This window comes from Monodon monoceros, unplaced genomic scaffold, assembly GCF_005190385.1.
Source record: "Monodon monoceros isolate NGI ecotype Baffin Bay Population unplaced genomic scaffold, NGI_Narwhal_1 Super_Scaffold_12, whole genome shotgun sequence".
Taxonomy (NCBI): domain Eukaryota; kingdom Metazoa; phylum Chordata; class Mammalia; order Artiodactyla; family Monodontidae; genus Monodon; species Monodon monoceros.
In genome coordinates, this window is record NW_021703768.1 from 15,220,049 (window position 1) to 15,240,623 (window position 20,575).

General features: G+C 46.9%; 1 protein-coding gene across 3 annotated transcripts in view; it reads right to left on the reverse strand.

Moving 5' to 3' along the window:
* Positions 1–20,575, reverse strand: part of MYO10 (myosin X) — a 218,473-nt gene that overhangs the window by 96,889 nt on the left and 101,009 nt on the right. For all 3 annotated transcript variants that reach the window (XM_029216317.1, XM_029216319.1, XM_029216318.1), the window contains exon 4: positions 7,615–7,802. In XM_029216317.1, coding sequence (XP_029072150.1) covers positions 7,615–7,802 — 188 coding nt within the window. The remainder of the gene's footprint in view (positions 1–7,614; positions 7,803–20,575) is intronic.

The window sequence follows — 20,575 nt, forward strand, 5'->3', positions numbered from 1 at the left end:
ACCAGATAGAACGTCAAGTGTGCTGAGGCTCCTGGGGAGGTATGCACACACACACACACACACACACACACACACACGCACACACACACACACACACCAGATAGAACGTCCCTCTGGCTGCAGACGACAAATACTTGGGAATCCACAGCTATCTTGAGATTGGAAAGCAAAAGGCAAGACAATCAGAGACGCGCCCAGTGGGAGTGGCTGAACCCACAACCCTGACCCCGCCCCTGCCTTGCCGTCTGAGATAATCAAGGCCCACGCAAGTGACGCCAGCTCTGGTGAGCTTTTCTGTTATCAGCAACCAGAATCTTCCCAGGGCGGGGCTGAGCATTCATCTCTGTGTAGCTGGCACCTGCCTAGCCTGGGAGCTGGCACAGAGGAGACATTCAGCAAGGGGGCACTGAATGAGTAGCAGAAGCTAAGAGAAATTTGCAAGAAGAGATTTAAATAACTCTCGATACTTAAAAATATATATCCCATCTACCTAGCAGTTAAATTTTGTTAAAACAAACAAAACTGAAAGGGAGACGTTCTCTAGTTATACCGTGTGAGGCAGAAGTCATGGTTTACACGGTCCCCAAACCCACCTCTGTATCCTCCAGCACTCAGAGGTGGATGGCATTTCAACCTCCCTTCCAGGAAGGGCAGCGATCGGTAACCAGGACCGAACGTGGCCAACTCAACCAGAAGGCGGCTGAAGTGAGCAAGGGGGGTATCCGCTATTTCCACGTCGGGTGGCTAAACACCCTCATGGTCCTCTGGGCTCCCTGCCTTCCAGGCCTGCCGTTTGGGTGCCCTCAGGGTGGCACATCTCCAAAACAAAGCGATGTGTGGCTTAAAAAAATCACCTTCCCACGTGGGGCTGTGAAATAGCAAGAAATAAGCCACTCCTGTGTTATGCCTCTGAGATTTGGGGGATGTTACAGCAATTAGCACAGCAATTAGTCTACTCTGACGAACACGGTAATTACACAGCCGTGGAGAAAAAGCTGTTCAAATTGGACAGCACAGACTCGTCAAGGAGAAGAAAACCCAAGATTTGCATTGTCCTTCACCCGTCAAGGAGACTGATCTACCACCAGCTTCAGCCCACTTTTTTTTCTCATTGTAGCAAATTTCCTTCAAGCATCTTCTTTAAGTACATCTTTTTTGATACGTAAGTAAAACTTGAAACAAAAATGAAACTCGGATTTGTACAACAGTAGTTCTCAAACTTGGCTGGACATGAGAATTACCCACTGTCTCCCTGATCCGAACCTGTAAGGGTAGAATTCAGTCATCAGTATTTTTAAAAAATTTCCAGATGATTCTACCATGAGGCCAGGGTTGGGAAGTACTACTCCTGAAAGCAATGTCACATAATTCAGATAGGACTGCACCAGGAGATGAAAAAGGTGACTGTATATAGGAGGTTGTGGAAGTGTGGCATGAATAAGGCAAAGAATATAAATAACTCACAAATCGTTAAAACCCAGAAATATGCCAGATGTCCCCAGACATTAACGTCAAGGTAACAGGCCTCACTTTTATTTAACTCTCCTCTTCTTCCTCCCCTCCCCTGCCTGCGACTTTAACATTCCTCATGAAAACATATACTGAGGGTCACAAAACGTGATCTTTAAAGCAATGAAGAAAGAGCATCTCTGCAGGTATTCCTTCCTTCCCTAAGTATCCGTGTGCCTACTATGTGTCAGGCTGCACTGAGGGCTGGGAACACACTCCTGAAACAAATGGTCACGGACAGTATTTATGACCCAGCAGCAGCAGCAGGAGACATCAAAGAATCACAAATTACAGTTGATGCTGTCAAGTATACATCTCAGGAGATGGGAGGATTCATAATTTAGATGGAGGGCTCAGGTTCAGCGAACGCCTTTCTGGGGGAATGACATTTAGACTGAAATGCAGAGACACGCACAGCAGTTAAGTGGGTGAAAACTGAAGGATGGGGAAAGGAGGCGGGAGGGGAGGGAGACCCTCCCTTTCCTGCTTGAGGAAAGGGCTTGGAGCCTTGGGGGAAGGGAGAGCAGCCTGCACAGCCAATCGGGAAGGAAAGGGAAGGGGCTGGGGTCCCACTCAGAGGCCACTGTTCTCCAGTCAAGTATGGAACTGGTTCTTTTCAATAGGGGAGGGGAGAGAGGCTGCAGAGGGAGTTTCATTGCCAATGGCCAATGATTTCATCAATCGGTCAAGCCTAGGTAATGAAGCCTCCATAAACCCCAAAGGGACAGGGTTCAGAGAGCTTCTGGGTTGGTGCGCATGTGGAGGTAAACAGCGGCTCCCTGGAGGGGGCAGGGAAGCTCCCCCACCCTTCCCACACCATGCCGTGTGCATCTCTTCCATCCGGCGGTTCCTGAGTTATATCCTTTTATAGTACAGCGGTGATCTAGGAAGTAAAAATGTTTGAGTTCTGTGTGGTGCTCTAGCAAATTAATCAAACCCAAGGAGGGGGTCATTGGAAGCTCCAACCTAGAGCTGGTTGGTCAGAAGCACAGGTGACAACATGACTGGCATCTGAAGTGGAGGGAATGGCAGTCTTGTAGGACTGAGCCCTTAACAACCTGGGGGATCTGACGCTGTCTCCTGGTGGACAGTGACAGAACTGAGTTGATTGCTTGGTGAGCCTGATTATACACGCTATGTGATAATACAGCATGTATATTATAGCATTATAATGATATAATGACTAAGTATATACTCCTTTGCTTACCATATCACAGAACTATAAAGCCAGAATAAATTACATAATTAAATACAAACAAAATATAACACCAATAAAATCCAAATTAACAAGACTAACCTAATCCCCTGGTTAATGCTGTTTTGCTCAAACTGAAGCGCTCCTTGCACTGTGACTGTCCACTGCTTCTCTTGCGAGCCTGGTAGGCTCTTCCACCACGGGCGCTGTGATGAGTCACGTATTCCACCTGGTTCCTTTATTCCAGCCTCGATAAAACATTAACTCATACAGCAATCATGATGTTAATTCACCTTCACTTACAGTGAACACATCACTTACATATCCAGTCCTGCATTTTTCTCATTAGCCTGTGGAAGTTACAGTCTTAACCCTTGGCGCCAACATGACCACAAACACAAACATGGGCTTCAGAGAAAACATGTTCACCCAGATGAACCAAAATGAGTTGATACCGTTAAAAAAAAAACTTTTTAAATCGTGAAAATGAAAAAGGGAAAGAAAAATAATCAAAGCACTGATATGAGGCTTCAGAGGCCATATTAAAAGTTCTGAGAATTTTTCGTAGGCAGAATGGAAAAGTCTCAAGACAGTTTTTAAGCAGGAGAACGTCATGATCGGGGTCAAGGTTTTAAAGAATCAAATCACCCGGTGAGGAGTATGGAGTGAGGAGGGTGGATCGAGGGAGACAAGAGAGGAAGCAGGAAGTGAGGGCAGAGGGTAAGGGGAGGGGGCAGCAAAGAGGAGAAGCCAGCAGCCCCCAAACAGATGGTGGAGGGAGGAGGGAGGGGACGGCTGACAGCCCTGGTCTGGGTGGTTGGTAAGTGACAGGGAAGCGGGGGGGATGACTCGGGAGAGCCCAGGGAGCTTGCATGTGGGATCTTCCTGGACCAGGGACAGAACCCAGGTCCCTTGCATGGGCGCTGGTAACACAGCGGTTCACGTTTGTCAATACTCATCGAACTGGATATATGAGATTGGTACAGTTTACCGTAGGTAATTTGACCTTAATTGTTGGGGGCAGGGTGACTCTTCTAGATCCAAGAATGACTTCCGGATCTCAGGCTTCGGACCTGGTAGGATGGAGAGTCCACTTGCTAAGATTGAGAAGCATGAGAGGAGGAACGTGTTTCTGGGAGAAACTCAGGATGGACTGACGAGGTGCCACCCCCGAGATGCCCATCAGACACCTCCGCGATGATGCCTCAGGGTGCCTGGACACACGTGTGGAACTCAGAGGAGAAGTCGGCAGGGGAGGCACTGCAGTCTGGGGAGTCACGCAGACGCATACTAGAAAATTTTGAGTGATAATGCCAATGATCCAGTAGAAAAGAAGAGGCCAAGAATCAGGGGCAGTGAGGCTCAAAGATGGAGCGAAGTGCCCAGGAAAGCAGGGAGGAAGGATCAAAACACACCTGAAGGAAAGGGCCTCCGATGGCAACAGGACCCTTTATCCACCCCGCAGGCTAGTCTCCCCTCCAGTGCAGGTATCGGCCAACTGTGGCCCCCAAGTCTGCCCTTCTGCGTGTTTTTATAAATAAAGTTTTATTGGAACACAGCCTGGCGGTTCACGTGCGCTCTATCTACGAGCACTTCCGCACTCCAAGGGCAGAGTCGAGTAGTTGTAATGGAGCCGATCTCAGCCACGGAGCCGAAAATATGTATGTCCTCCCTGGCCCTTTACAGGATACCTCTGCTGACACCTGACATTCTCCATCCTGTGAATCAGAGTGCCCTGATTCACGTGATTTTCTCAAAATATATACTAATCACTCCACTGCTTGCTACAAGACTTTGGAAACTTCTCTACTGCCTAGAGGATTCGGTCCGCAGGTCTTAGCAAGCAGGGCAAAGCCTATAAGGTGAGCCCCTGCACCAGGAAAAAGCCCATAAGGTGAGCCCCTGCACCAGGAAGTGGGACTCTGTTCCGAAACTAACACAGGGAGACAGAAGTTCATGTCCTGTGCCTGTAGCTCACGCTCAGTCTCCTTGGCAGGTCCCTCAACAGCTCCGAGCCTCGGCTCCCCCAGAGAAGGCTTCTGGTCTTTCTCAATGAATGGCAGTTCCCTCCTTGCCTTTCGAACACCAGTTCCTTCATGTCCTTAGCAGATCCCATACCTTACAGGCGTACCTTCTATTTGCATACGTTCCTTGTTCTTCCACACGTTTTTGCAAGTGCTTCTGTGCCCTTCCAGGGTCCCCTCTGTGCCTGCTGCTGTTCCCACGTACCAATGGACTCATGATCACATGTCACTTTCTCTGAGATATACTTTCGATTCCTTGCTGAGCATCTATTGCCATCTTCTCTGAACAACCATGTACACATTTCTATTTTAGCATTAGGCAGGCTGTATTGAAATTACTTATTTACATCAGTTTCTTCCCATCAGAACAAAAGTTCCTAAAGGGCAGTGATTGGGTCTTTTCTTTTTTAACAAGGTAAACTACCATTTGATATGAGCGTGAGGCAGGCCCCATGCCTTATTCTGGCTGGTGCCCTTCTGACACAGGATGCAAGTTTTGTTCACTATTCCAATTCAGTTATTTCTAAAATACTACTAGAATAGAAAAATACCAAACACCCAATTATTATTCCAGAATATAAAAGACATAGTTAAGGAAAAAATCACTCCAATTTTGGAAAACCAAAACTTCTGCAAAGCAAGCAGAGGTCCTAAACCAACAGCTGTTCCGCCCACCCATCCTTTGACTGACAGCTGTTGGATGCTGGCCCTCCTATCAGACACTGTCCTGGGCAATGAGTTGCACAGATGAATTAACCACAGGCCTTGCCGACACTACATTAAAAGTTCATACATACTGAAAAGAGAAAAACAGACTAAACTAAATAGACTAAACTCTGCCTGCCCCAAATTGATATTCACTTAAAATGTACTAGATCAAAATCTGACCTTGTCAGTTAGATTTAAAAAAAGCTCATGGAAGTTTTAAACATATATTTATATTTTAGAAACTACAACAGCATAAGCATTGGCTTAAACGTACACAAGAAGGGTAAAATAAAGAGCTTAAGAGAGGGAAACTCTTGAAAGTGAGACCAACAAAAAACGCTTGGACTAGAATCCACGAGACTAGCAGTGACACAGGCTGGTAAAGTGAGAGAAAAACTGATCTATGTGGTCCCTGCCTAATTCCAAATAGGCTTATTTTCTGGTTTCATAGGTAATTAGCATGAAAGTTTTGAAAGTAGTAACATGTTGTACCACCAGGGGGCAGATCATGCCTGAGGAAATCTAAATAGGGCTACTGTACCCTACAATTTCTATTTTTATACTCAATTTTCTCTTAATTCCCGCAGCCCCAAGCCCCACTAAAAAAAACTGCAAGAGGTCTATTAAAAACCAAAACACATTTTAATGAGAAATCTATTCTTAAAGACGCTGTTTCCTGAGTTACTTTAGATAAATACAGTTACTCTTTTCACATCAGCATTACACAATGAGAGCTTTTTGTTTGGGGTCCCCTCTTCCTTCTCACTCCCGGCTAGCCCCGCCTTCTTTTTAAATGCCATAGTCTTTGGCAGGAACATGCCAACCCCTTTCCGTATTATTACACACACATATATATGCACAATGATCTCATTTGATTTTTCACTTTCTTCCCAAACTGCTCTGTCTAGCAAGTGATATATGAGTCATGCTCTCATTTTTTCCACTGAAAGTAATAAACACGGCCAATTATCGATGGCAAATATTTAGGTACCTAAGTGTTGAAAACAACTTGATCTTCCTAAAATAGATTAAACTCTTTCTGTTAATCTTATCAAACTATATTCTGTATGCTGAAATACTGATCTTAAATTCTAACTCCTGAACTTCAGTGAAGTCATCTAAAAGAGCCCACAAATAGTGCTCTAGTCATAAGGCAAGTTAATTGGGAAGGTGACTCTTTTTTTTTTTTTTTTTGCGGTACGCGGACCTCTCACTGTTGTGGCCTCTCCCGTTGCGGAGCACAGGCTCCAGACGCACAGGCTCTGTGGCCATGGCTCGCGGGCCCAGCCGCTCCGAGGCATGTGGGATCGTCCTGGACGGGGCATGAACCCGTGTCCCCTGCATCGGCAGGCGGACTTTCAACCACTGCGCCGCCAGGGAAGCCCGGGAAGGTGACTCTTAAAAACTCTGTTTTTATACTAAGCGTTAGCTTCATTTTTGATTAACTGCAAGTTACAATGATTCATATTTACTGAAATGCATAAATGGACAGTCCCTCTATCCAAGTTGTTTCTACAGCCCAGTGCATGAGCACCGTTAAGGTAATAAAGAGGAGAGAATGTATCTGCCCAGGTGCTTCCCTTCCCTTAAAGAAAGTAGGTGATAGAGGGAGGCAGGGAGAGACAATATGAACGTGTTCTACCTTCCATATTCATATAATTCTGATCGATTACAAACGAAGGACCCCCGAACAAGAGTAATGGGTAAATATTGCCAATAAGAAGAACACAGGGGCTTCCCTGGTGGCACAGTGGTTGAGAAAAATGCCTTTCTATCATCCCCTCAACATATAACATAGTAAGTCCCACTTCTGTGGCTAATTCAAAGGTCAACTTTAGGAACACCCAATTAAAATCATTAAAAATTCTTAAATTTGGGAGATTCTAGGGTAATCTTCTCATACTGGCAAAAACCAAGACCTTGCTGCAACAGACAAGCATTCTGATGAGTGCTCTAGAATATATAAAATATTTAAAATTTGGAAGAACTATGCAATGTTTCCATAAGTCAATAGAAGGACCATGTCTGACCACTGAAATAAACCAAAGAATAACTCGTGTCTTTTGGAAGCTGTAGTTGTCGGCCTATTCAAAAGGGAAAACTCCATCTGAGAAATCTGGGGGTTGATGCGCTAAGCTAAGCAGGCTCCGTGTCTGTGGTGGCTGCTGGCTGGGTTACCTGATGAGGACGCACTGGTTGTCGTGGCGCTTCCACAGGCAGCGGTAGCACTCGTTGGCGATGGCGAAGACGTGCGGGGGCAGCTCGCCCAGGTGGCACCTGCTGTAGCGCTCCATGGCGTCCCGTGAGTACAGGCCGGCGATGGTCTTGTAGGGGTTCACAGAGGCGATGATGGAGCCGATGTAGGTCTGCGAGGACAGGGGGTGGGGACACAGGGACCCGGGTTACAGGTGGCACTCGGGGCTGGGGGGGGCGGGGAGTGGGTGGGCACAGGATCTCACCCCCACCCACGCTGGGCAGAGACAGAAGCAGCTCAGCGTGGTCCACGCCTGGAGGGGAAGAGATGCCACCTCTCACACCGGAGCCGCTGTCTGAGCTTTACCAGAATCCGCCGAGTGTACGTTAAGGGGACCAGTGACTCCTGAGCCCCACTCACACATTCTTCCTTTACCTTTGGGGACAAATCTTTTGCAAAGGAATGAAGCCATTTCAAAGAGCACTGCAGTGAAAGGTAAACAAGAGAGAGGATGGTGACACAGTGAGGCCCAGATCCCTATTCCCCAGTGATCTCCTGACTCCGATTCTCATCTAGTGGCTATTAGGAAATGGCAGGATTAAAGAAATAAGAGAAACAGGGCGGGGTGGTGGATGAAGAGTTACTGCTTAATGGGTACAGGGTTTCTGTTTGGGACGGTGAGAAAGCTCTGGAGGTAGACAGTGGTTACGGTTGCACAACATTGCAAAAGTATTTAGTACACTGAAAAACAGTCACGATGGTAAATTTTATGTTACATATCTTCAACTTTTAAAAAGCAACAAGACCACTTTGGAAGCACTAGGTATTCTTTCAGTAATCTCAAACACCGCGGGAAGTGCCATGTAACTTATCTGGAAAATAGCTCACTGGAAATCTTATCTTTTCTGGAACCAAATCCAGGCCAGAAATTAAGCAAAATCTTCAGAGCAGCGAAACAGAGGCTACAGAGTTAGTAAAGCAAAATGCCTCATGCCTCCTCCATATGGACATAAACTACTCATTTGTCCTTCTTCAAGAAAGGCTAACGAAGTTTGATTGTCAGACACAAGTGAAGCAGCAGATGAGAAGGGGTGGGGGTAGGACCCTGCAGCCGTCACCACCTACCTGCCAGCTTCTGTGGTGCATACACTGCACCACGGGCTTGATGGAGAGCTATGGGCTGACTCAGCCCCCTCCCCCAATTCACACATTGAAGCCCTAACCCCCAGTACCTCCAAATGCAAGTATACCTGTAGACAGGACCTTTAAAGAGATGATTAAATTAAAATGAGGCTGTTCGGGTGGGCCCTAATCTCGTCCTCATATGAAGATGGCATTTGGATACACCAAGAAACACTGGGGACGTATGTATGTGCACAGGAAGACTATGTGAAGAAACAGGAAGAAGGAGGCTGTCTGCAAGCCAAGGAAGGAGCCCTCGGGAGAAACCAACCCTGCTGACACCTTGATCTCAAACTTTTGAGCCTCCAGACCTGTGAGAAAATAAATGTCTGTTGTTTCAGCCAGCCAGTCAGTCGGTGGTCTTTTGTCATGGCAGCCCGAGCAGACTAATAAACAGAGCCTGACCCTTTCGCCACTCACAATAACCCTAGGAGGTTCACAGTGTTATTACACCTACTTTTCAGAGGAGGAATTTGAGGCAGAGTGATAAAATTTTGCATTCGGCCACATAGCCAGTAAGTGGTAGAGGTGAGATGTGAATGCAGGCAACCTAATTCCAGAGCCTTCTCTTCACATTCACTGGCAGGGGGTGGCAACACAGCACAGCACAAGAAAAGCAAGAAACACTGGACAGAAAGTCTAAACATCCTGAGTGCATCTGTACCATATTATAGCAATTTGTAATCATTTATATGCACAGTGACTGCCAGGAACATCAAGTATCGTGTGTCCCGTCTTAACTGTTTTCAAATGTAAGGAGGTCTATAACATGTTTTGGAAATATTTTGAACCAAAACAAGGTTAAAAAGGTTAAAGAGTTATTACTATATGACCCAACAATTCTACTCCTAGGTATGCACCCAAAAGAATTAAAAACTGGTCCTCCAACAAATACACAGCAGCATCATTCGCAAGAGCCTGAAGGTGGACACAACCCAAATGCACGTCATCAGATAGATGGGTAAACAAGATGCGGTACACATCCACACAATGGAATATTATTCAGTTGTGCAAAGGAAATGAAGTACTGATACAGGCTACAATGTAGATGAACCTTGAAAACACGACACTAAGTCAAAGAAGCGAGATACAGATGTTCACACCTCCAGAGCAGGTAAATCCACAGAGACAGAAAGCTTGGTGGTAGTTACCATGGGCAGAGGGGAGGGTGGGGCGAGGCAGGACTCGGGGGTGACTGCTTTGCAGGTACAAGGTTTCCATTTGGGTGATGAGAACATTTTGGAACTAGACAGAGGTGCTGGTTGTACAACACGGAATGTACTAACTGCCACTGAATTTACTTTAAGGTGTTTAGTTTTCTGTTATATAAATTTCACTTCAATTGAAAAAAAATTAAAAGACGTGGAGCTTTCATGTATGAATGTTCAGGTCTTTGGAAACCTCCACTCTCTAGAGAGGCCACTTTTCCCTGTCATAGCACCATGGGGAGGATGTGGCCAGAAAGAAAGGTGGAAGCTTTTTCCTCTGGGGAAGGAAAGGGTCCTACTTCTAAAGGAGAGCAGAGAACCACATGGTTCCCTGGAGGATGCCAGACACCCTCCATCAACACCTTGGCCACAGGTGCTCGTGGCTTCTTTTACATCGACTGTTTGTTTGCACAGGTGAGGCAGGCAGGTACGTGGTGCTTGAGGCTCTGGGTCTCTGGCCACTTCCTCTGGTTGGTCTAAAACGTCAGGCCTATTTCTACCTTTCCAGTAGTTGTACGCATGATTATTGTTATTCTGTGAAATATCAAGACTGTCCATTTTCCTGTGAAACATGTTCTTTTTCCTACTTTGGCAGAAGTCAAGACAGTCAGTGCCGTCCGTCTTTATACAGATAGGTAGGCGTGCTGCCGATCTCCTTTCTCAGCTACAAGTAAAACAGAAAAGCCCGTCAGGGCATCAACTTGACTATTAAATTTAAGTAATGTTAGAAGAGTAATCCATCACGAACATATCTTTTTAAGAAAATAACATGCCTAAATCGTGAAAATTTCTGCCCTCCCCATTCATAACCTATGTGTATGGTGGTCGTAAAATTCTGAGATGAGACTTTTTAAAAATGTATTGATTCACTCATGAAAAACATCATAACCTTTTACTAAAAGCTTTCCTTTGAAAGTGATTATTTTGGTCAAAACCTCGTAGGCATGCTACCCCTTCCTGTTTGGGGGACTAGTCTCCCAGCATGGCTTAGGGCAGGGGTCCCCCCAGCCCCGGGCCGTGGACCGAAACCGGTCTGCAGCCTGTTAAGAACCAGGCCACAAGGCAGGAGGTGAGCGCCAGGTGAAGCTTCATCTACCACCCCCATCACTCACATTACCGCCTGCACCATCACCCCCCGCCCCATCCCCGTCCGGGGAAAAACTGTCTTCCACGAAACCGGTCCCCGGTGCCAAAAAGGTGAGGGACTGCTGGCTTAAGGTACCACTCACCCTGACAGCGTGCATGACGTGGATTTCGTATGGGGGCAGGACACCCAAGGCTTGTTAGCAAAGATGAAGACAGAACATCCACAACAGTCTTAACGCCTAGTTTCGCTTTTGAGTAATTCACATCGCACTTGGCCCAATGAAGTAGCTGGAAGGTGTGTTTCAGAAGGACAATGTGGTCGGTGGCGTGGCAGTTACAGATGACACACGTCTGCCTCGCACCCACTCCCCGGGGATTCCAGAGGAATGAAGCTGGCCTCTCTGAACAGCAGACGGTCAGCACTAAGGCAGCCCCTAGAGTGGCAAGGATTCTGCTGGCGGTCACGCCGGGTGGACCCGCTAACGCATCACGTACCTTCCCAGACCGAGCCCGGTCACTGCCGCGCAGTGGGAGCTGGTGGCCTGTGAGCTGATGCCCAGCAAGGGTTTCTGGCTCAAAAATCATTCCAACACGTCTAAAGGCTGTTCCACTGTTGAGTCGCCATCTTATATAATTTGTAGCTGACAGTAGCTTCAACCAATGGACTCACATGTGCCAACAGGGACAGCAAAAAACCGGACTGAATTTGAGCCCAAACTCAATAACCTGATATCTCTCCTTTAAAAAAAAAAAAAACAACTAAAGAATACATAAAATGTGTGTTTGGCTGGTATGGAGAAATAATCCAATTTTTTAATAGTTATTTTTTAAGATTATAGGAAACCTTGCCTCATTTAGAGTTAAAAATGTCTCCTACTGTAAGCACCTCCACTTAGTTCCAGACATAAATTAGGCTCTTAGAACACGAAGGCAGACGTTTTACTGTTTCACCTTCTCACTAATGACCTGAGTCATTTCTTAACAGGCTTGTCACCAGATTTTAAATGACAATTAAGTCTACAGGTTTCCAAAACAGCTTTACTGACATTTCAGAACTGTGGGACACAGAGGACAAGCTGACCTATGCAGACACACTGTCGCACACCCTCAATTGCTCCGACATAACGTTGACCTGTGGGCAGCGCAGAGGCCACGCTTCTGCCTCTTCTGACAGAGGAAGGAACAGAGCCAGTGAGTGAAGGTGAGGGCAGGATCCTGGATCCTGGTTGTGGGGTGCTGCCCTCGGGTCTGTGATGACGCCCTTCCCCACTCACCTATGTACAGCATGGAATCGTCCCAGACTCTCCAGCCACGTTGACAGTGGCCACTGTCTCCATGTGCTGTACACCCCACTTTCAATTAACTCTAGAATCAACCCCCTTTTTCTCCATCTCCACCGCCCTGGCCTCACTTGCTCAGATGTCCCCGAAAGCCTCCTCTCCCACTGATCTCCCACTCGGTCTTGCATGTTCAATCCCAGCTTCACAAGTGACAAATGAACATCTGAAAACAAAAACTCTCCTGCATAAAACTCTTCAAATAGCTCCCACAGTCTTCAGGGCCGACCCACAGGAATATTCAGGAAAAGAGTCTGAGCACCCAAGTCCTAATGAATTATTCTCCTAACAGTTCCAGGAGTGGGGACCGCTTCAGCTACTTAACTCACTGAGTTTTCATTGTTTGTGCCCATATTTGTGCCAAATGGTACTTCTGAATCTCCCTAAAAGGAATGTGTAAAACAACGTGGCATCAAGAGTCACAGTTCCTAATGGTTTATTCAAATTAGTTGAAATGGTTGAGGTCTATCAGCAAAAATAATTACAGCTGGGGCACCTCTATCTTTTCTCCCCCTCCCCTGAACATACCACTCTGCATGGATTATTTTGTCATTAAAACAAAGGCTGCATGGGTAAGAGATGTGCGGAATAATAAGGAAAGTTCAACATGTAATGTAAGTAAATATGGAAACTGGGAATGGAGGGTGTAGAAGAGCCGAGCTGTAAGTTAAGTACCAAGTGAGGCAAAGATACAATGCAGTAAGGAATCCTAAGAGTTGTGAGACAACAGTGTGTTCCATGCTCGTACCATTGGTCACTCTCTAAAAAGGTATTTCTTATTACTGCCCCCCAAACCACCATGATAACGCCATGCACTTTGGAACTCTGGATGCGTGCAACTCTCAAACACCAGGAGGGGCCAGGTGCTGGTTTCCTCATACTGGATTCCAAATTCCATGAGAATAAATCTCCTGGTCATCTTAACGGCTTTTCAGAAATAGAAAGTATATTCTATTTTGAAGCACGTAAAAATTTTTTTCTAGTCAGAAAAGTTCCACATAACTCACAAAAAAAATACATTTCCTTGCCCATTTTAATAACCTGGAACAGCTGCAGTGCCTATTGCTATGAAACACTGGGAGGAATGCGCTGCATTGCTTCAGTGCAGAATCTACCAATTCAAGGTTTTCAAAAGGCATAAGGGTATAATACCTGTATCTAGTCCCCCACCAAAAACAATTGAGTATAACTAAGAACACTAACAGTGACCCAGTGGCCTCAGATGCACTCTGCTGGTAGAAACGGAGGATCCATGTTACCGTTGGGAAGTCACTATTCCAACACAGGAAGAAATGATGGAGACAGCAAGATTTGGTCAAGTTAGAAGACTTGAAGTCCTCACCCTGGACCTACCTTCCCTGGTACACTGCTTAACCCCTCTAGGCTCGAGATTCCAATCAGTAATAATAGCACGTCCTCTGTTACCCCACCTCATCACCATGTGAAAGTATTATGTAAGTCACAGGCATGTATTACAGTTTTTGTTAATGAAAACAAGACTACAATGGCTTTTCATCATGTGGGTCTGAAAAGCTGGATGGAGATCAAGTAATCTGAAAGGCACTAGGGAAACTGGTTCAAGTCAGTGCCACAACTCTTCTAAAGGGAAGGACTTGTTAAGAAGTGGGAACCGGGCTTCCCTGGTGGCACAGTGGTTAAGAATCCACCTGCCAATGCAGGGGACACGGGTTCGAACCCTGGGCCAGGAAGATCCCACATGCCGTGGAGCAACTAAGCCTGTGCACCACAACTACCGAGCCTACGCTCTAGAGCCCGTGAGCCACAATTACTGAGCCCGTGTGCCACAACTACTGAAGCCCGCACGCCTAGAGCCCGTGCTCCTCAACTAGAGAAGCCACCGCAATGAGAAGCCTGTGCACCGCAACGAAGAGTAGCCCCTGCTCGCCACAACCAGAGAAAAGTCCACGTGCAGCAACGAAGACCCAACACAGCCAAAAATAAAATAAATAAAATAAATAAATTAAAAACAAAAAAAAGCGGGAACCGCTAGCCAGATTTACTCCCCACCCACCATTCTCCTCTTTCCTTCTCTCTCGATCATCACAGCTAAACATAGCCATGACTTACTTCCCCAGATCTCTACCTTGAATGCAGCTTCAGTTTTAAATTGCAGATCTGTATACTCAGCGGCCTGCTTGGGCATCTCCACTTGGATGCCCCTAAGCCCAAACTCAACATGGACAAGGCTGAGCTCCCCCAAACACCTGCCTCTTCTCACACAGTCACATCTTCGCAGATGGCACCGTGGTCTACCCAAATGGTTGATCCAGAAACCTAGCAGTCATCCTATAAACGTCAGCCTACTGCCCGCCCCCAATCCCAAGCGAACACCTAGATTCCACCTCTTAGTATGTTTCATACTCCAGCTCCCCCAGGATTGGTTTGGAATCCCATCATTTCCCATCTGGTTTGCTGGTCACCTCTCCTCCTAGACCGGTTATACCTGCTGGACTCATCCATCACCTGCAGCCAGACTGAGTTTTCCCCAAACTCACCTTTGACACTGTCCCCTACCAGCCTTCATAAATGAATTCAAGGTCACTAACTCACACACAGTGCCCTTCTTCACCTGCTCTTGACCATCTTGCCAGCCAGCTGCACGCAACCTTCACTGCAGCATCTTGGATGTCCTGCAGCTGGACAAATGCACCACGTTATTTGAAATCTGTGCTCGTGCTGATCTTCTGCCAGGAATGAGCCACCCTCCCTCTTGGATGAATTCCTCTAGGAATTCCTTCAAAACTCGGCACGGTTAGTGCCTCAGCTGGAAATTATTTTCTGACCCCCTCGTACCTCTTCCTGCGACGCTCATGCTTTGTGTTCCCAGCACTTTTATCACACTCATCGTCACCCCGGGCTATTGTCAAAGATTTGCTGTGTCTGCATTCATCAATAAGCTAGGAGGTCCTGGTGGGACAGTGCCTTTCATTTATTCAATCTTTCAAGAAACAATTAGCACGAGCAAGATGAATTTTGCATCCTTGGAGTCTCTCACGCAGCCTGGCACACAGGCAGGGCTGAATGAACATAGATATATTAGGGGCACACAAATTCGCGACCAATCCACCAAACAGGTTCCTGTTTTAACTGCATTCTCGTGCTCTACAGCCACCTTCTCCCTAACAAAACTACTTGCCATCCCTGTCCAATGAAACAATTAAAACCGTTAAGCGTGCAAGTTGGTTGAAAAGAAAACTTGATCACAACCGATAACTCAAGATTTTACTAAATTCAAGCTCTTGTATTTAGAAATGACATTTCCATTTAATCTGAGTGAATTTCTGACTCATATTCCCTCCCTGTTGAAAGGAATCTGACCCAAAAGAGGCAGGAAAGGGGAAAAAAAATTAACAAAAACAGAGTTCCTAATTGCCACCATCATGTGCCGATGTAGAAATGGCAACTCAACAGCATAAATGTTTGGTCAAGTTTAAAAATACACAGAGTCAGACAGATGGTTACAATCATCTTTTGGCAACACCAGTCTTGACTTCATGTGAAAAAAAAAACACCCTGACAAACCACACTGTATTCCGCTGTTCCTGGTATGAGACAAACGCCAAGCCTGCTGGCCATCCGGCCTTCGGGCCATCTATGAGAGGCGCGCTGTTACTTGACACTGGCTTTGGAAAGGGACGGAAAACAACCCCCAAAACTCTTCTCTGGGAAGACTGAACTCAAGGAAATGAATCTCAGCTTTAGACTTGCAGGCCTGCAACAGTGAACTCCACAGCCTGCCCTGCCCGGCGTGAACACCGCAGGCAGCCCAGGTGAACTCACTTGCAATCCACACGTCGTCTCCAGCTGGCTGCTGCCTGCCAACACCTTTTGCAGGCTTCGAAGTTAATTCAGGAACAACGTCAAACGCATTTACAGATTCGGTCTGGAAGGCCACCTAACCAGAGGAGTGTATTTTTGAAACACCTAAAAATACATGAGCTGTGAAGCATCTTCTGTGCTTACATCAGCAGTTATCTTTAGACACAGCCCCACTTCTTCAAATGGGCTCTTACGACTCTCAGCTCTGCCCCGTTTGTTCGGCAAGACCAACAAATGGACCCATGAGGTGGGTGGAACAGAGCAGGGCTTCCTCTGGAGCCCCCCCCCCAGCCCATAATTGCAGCCGAGCCCCAAGGCTCCCTGCGGCCTCACCCTGATGTATTTCCAGCCATTCCTTAGAGGCTGGGACAGGAGGCTCGCCCACGCAACTGACCCACAGCAGGATGAACCTTATGACGGAGACAACGTGTTTCTCTTCCACTGGGCAGGAAACAAAACTGCCACGCCACGGAGCCAGCTTGGCTGTTCCCCCACTGTGGACCTGGAGCTGACAGTCAATACAACAGAAACCTCAGCTGCTCTGGTCCACGTGGTGCGTAGATGCTGGGTACAGAATCTGAAATGATCCGGGCTCCAGAGAATACAATGCAACAGGCGCCCAGAAGCCAGCTCATCTCTCCCACTCTCCTCTCCTGGCGGAGCTGCCAGCATTGCGCTCAGGGCCATCAGGGCTTGACAAGGCTGGGCGTCATCACCGCCAGCCCTGCTACTTCACCTCCTCCGCCACACGTCTCATATCTAACTTCCTCTCGCTCACCGCCATCTCTACCCTGGTCCAAAACCCTCATCTCTACACCTCTGAATTATTGCCACACTCTCCCAGCCAATCTACCCTCTATAGACTATACCACATCACTTCCCTATCAACCCTTCTAAATTTTTTCTCAGGAAATTCTCTCTTCAAAAGCCTTTAACAAGGACAGTGTAGCCTCTTTACCACCAAGCCCAAACGCTGCTGCCTAGCTTTAAGTAAGGTAGGGTTTCTCGGCATGACTGACATCTTGGGCCAGATAACTCTTTGTGGTGGGGCCGTCCTGTGCACCTTGGGATGTTTAGCAGATGCCTGGCCTCTACCTACTAGGTACCATCAGCATCTCTACTACGGCAACCGGAAATGCCTCCAGAGAGTGCCAAATATCCCCTGGGGGTCACATCACCTGGTTGAGAACCAGTGCTTTTAAAGGTGTCCTGACTCCAGCCTACCTATCCCACTAATTATTTCATGTTCCCAACACACACCAGATTCCATCAGCAAAGGAACCTTCTCCCAGTTTAGTGAGGCCATCGCACCAAATGCACCCTCATCTCTCCACCTTCACGGATGGCGTCTCACCAGCCTTTCCTACTGATCAACTCTCATCCCTCCTTTGCAGTATCATTATTGCCGCCCTCTCCACAGGGCTCTGCACGGCCAGCTCCGGCTTTCTCACCCACGTATTTGTTTCCTCTCCCCATCTCTTATCTCTCTGTACGACACATACCCCTCCTCTCCGAGCCTTTAGGGACTTACAGGTGTGGGTACTTGTCTCCACCAGGTCTCATCAATGGTGGGAAGAGACACAGGAGGGTGGGACTCACGGGACCCTCTCCAAGGTGCCAGGAAGCTCACAGATAAGAGGCTCAGGGTGGAAGTCTGGGGTGGGGTCCCAGGTCGGGAGCTGAAGTGTTGAGCAGAGTTCTCATCTGGGAAGTCGCCAGAGGATGAGAAAAGCTGACGAGGTGGAGTGTTAGACATGAGAGCCTGGCTTTCTAGGAAGGGAATCCAGTATTTAGGGCATGAGGCAGGGGCTCATGCAAGGCAAAGAGCAGAGCTGCTCTAACCCGGGTGTGAGAGCCAAACAGGACCAGCGGCAAGGCTGGAGTCATGGAGATTTACAGACACGGAGGTCTGCACAGCCTCTGCCTGGAAGGAGCAGCGCCAAGTCCCAGGCAGGAACTTTCCAAATAAAGACCTGGTGGTATTAGATGAGAAAGATGGGGAGAGAGGTACAAAGGTCAGCAAAGTTCCCCAAGTGCTTTCACTTGCCATTTTATTGTAAAACAGCCCTGTCAGATGGGGGTGGGGTGGGGTGGTTATGATATCTGACCTTTAAAAAACTTTTCTTTAATTGCCATAGAAAAATTAAATGGTTACTATAGAGCCCAAGAGGAGGTGAGTAGAGAAAAGTGGGCTCAACTTTGGTTTGTCTACTGAGTGCTTTACCCCTTCATAGCTCTCTACCCACATTTGAACGGAGGATGCTAACGGCTAGAAGAAATATTTTACTGGGGTCCGGTAGTGTCCTCAGACAACAAGGGTGTTCCTCAAGGAGAAAAAGAGTTAATGGTCCTTCTTAGCACAAAACAACAGACTCCTCTACCTGGAGATGGGTCTGCTTACCAGCACCCCGTGCTGCTCGGACCAGAAAGCCAACAAATAATGCAAGATCCAGGGTGGCGGGGGAGAGACCAGGAGTCCCTTGTCAATAACAGGACTCAAAGGAGGGCGCCTATGGCAGGCAGAGTAACGCACCACTCTCCGCCCCACCAAGATGTCCACCTAATTCCCAGAACCTGAGACTACGTGATGTTGCAGGCAAAGGGACTCTGAAGATACGTTCAAGCTGTAAGCTCTGAGACTGGGGATTATCCAGGTGAACCCAATCTAATCGTACGAATCTTTAAAACCTGAGAACCTTTCTTAGCTGCAGTCAGACATGAGGAGAAAGGAGGAAGAGATTTGAAGCATGAGGACTAGATCCAGGGTTGCTGCCTTTGAATGTGAAGGAAGGGGGCCTCTAGCAGCTCGGAATCAGCAGAAAGCCAGCAAGAAAATGAGGACCTCAGTCCTACAACCACAAGGAGCTGAACTCTGCCAACACCAGGTAAGAGCAGGAAACAGACCCTCCCCTAGGGGCTCCAGAAAGGAACACCTGGATTTTAGTCTGGTGAGACCCCTTCAGACTGACCTACGGAACTGCAAGACAGTTATGGTAATTTGTTAAGCCAGCAAAAGAAAACTAATACAGCACCTCTGTTATAAGTCATTTTTTCCCTCTTTTGAAGATACGGACAAGCACCACTCAGAGCTGGGATAAGAGGTGAAAAGACTGTGCTTTCCTCAAAGGTGGTGGTTTTGTCTCGTTGGGGCAGAGTCTGGTAGGTACCAGCACCCACTGCAAACGGCTTCAGCAATGAAAATCGAGGTGGCTGCTATATGGATAATAATACAATTATCTAGGTCCTGAAAGGAAGGCATATAAGGGTATAATGAACTGAACTGAACTGAGCTGTAAACTGAATGTACAAAAAACTCCTGTGTTTTTCCCTCAAAGGGGAGGGAAAAGGTCTTCATCCCAGGAAAAAAGACCAAGATCCTATTCACGTGGTTTACTGGGCAGTTTAAGCTGTCAGGTTTACAGCATCATCATGGTGGGGCTGGGCAACAGACTTTTAAAGGGCTCTGCCTTTTAAGCCTCTTCGGTAGTTTTTTTTTCCCGCTAATTGACTTATTTTTTCTTGACTACTAAATGTGTAACAATAACTTGCAACTAAAGACAGAAGAATATGAGTTCTGAAATATTCACTTGTAAAGGACAGATACCAATAAAGAAAATTTAAATCTAGCTTCACCTTTATCATCAACTATGTTATTTCTAATAGGAGTGGCATTTGTTTTACAAACATTTATCGCACCACTGCCAGGTGCCTTGCACTGTCCTTGGCTCAAAAAAGACAAAACAGGTCCTTGACCAACCAAGCGAGGAAACTGCTGTGTAAACAAAGTTACAGGGCAGTGTCAAATACTTAATGCTAATAATGCAGGCACGGTACACGGATCCCTGGACACCGGTAGAGGTGGAAAGGAGGAGGCTTCTGAGATGCAGACAGAGGGGAGTAAATGCACGTGTGTTCTGCGAGCACGTGTGCAGAATGGAATACACAGCCATTTTTACGTAAACGTGTATGAATGCTACCTTTTCTGAAGAGCATATGGAAAATGCTGTAATATACGGACTTAACATAAGCGCAGCCAGTCAGAGGACTAGAACGCGACTGAATTTCTCTAGGCAGGGCTGTTTGAAGGCATTTGGCAAACATTAGGTCACTCTGGCAAAAATGACACTTTTCCAATCTAAAAACAAGGCAAATAAACATCCTTTCTTTAAAGCTGAGGAAAATTTCACATTAAACCCACAAATATCAAATTCCTCCTCTTTCCCAATTCTCCTCTCCTGGTCTAAGGGAGGATAAATGAGAGGAGCCCCAATACGGAGAGGGCCTTGAGTCTC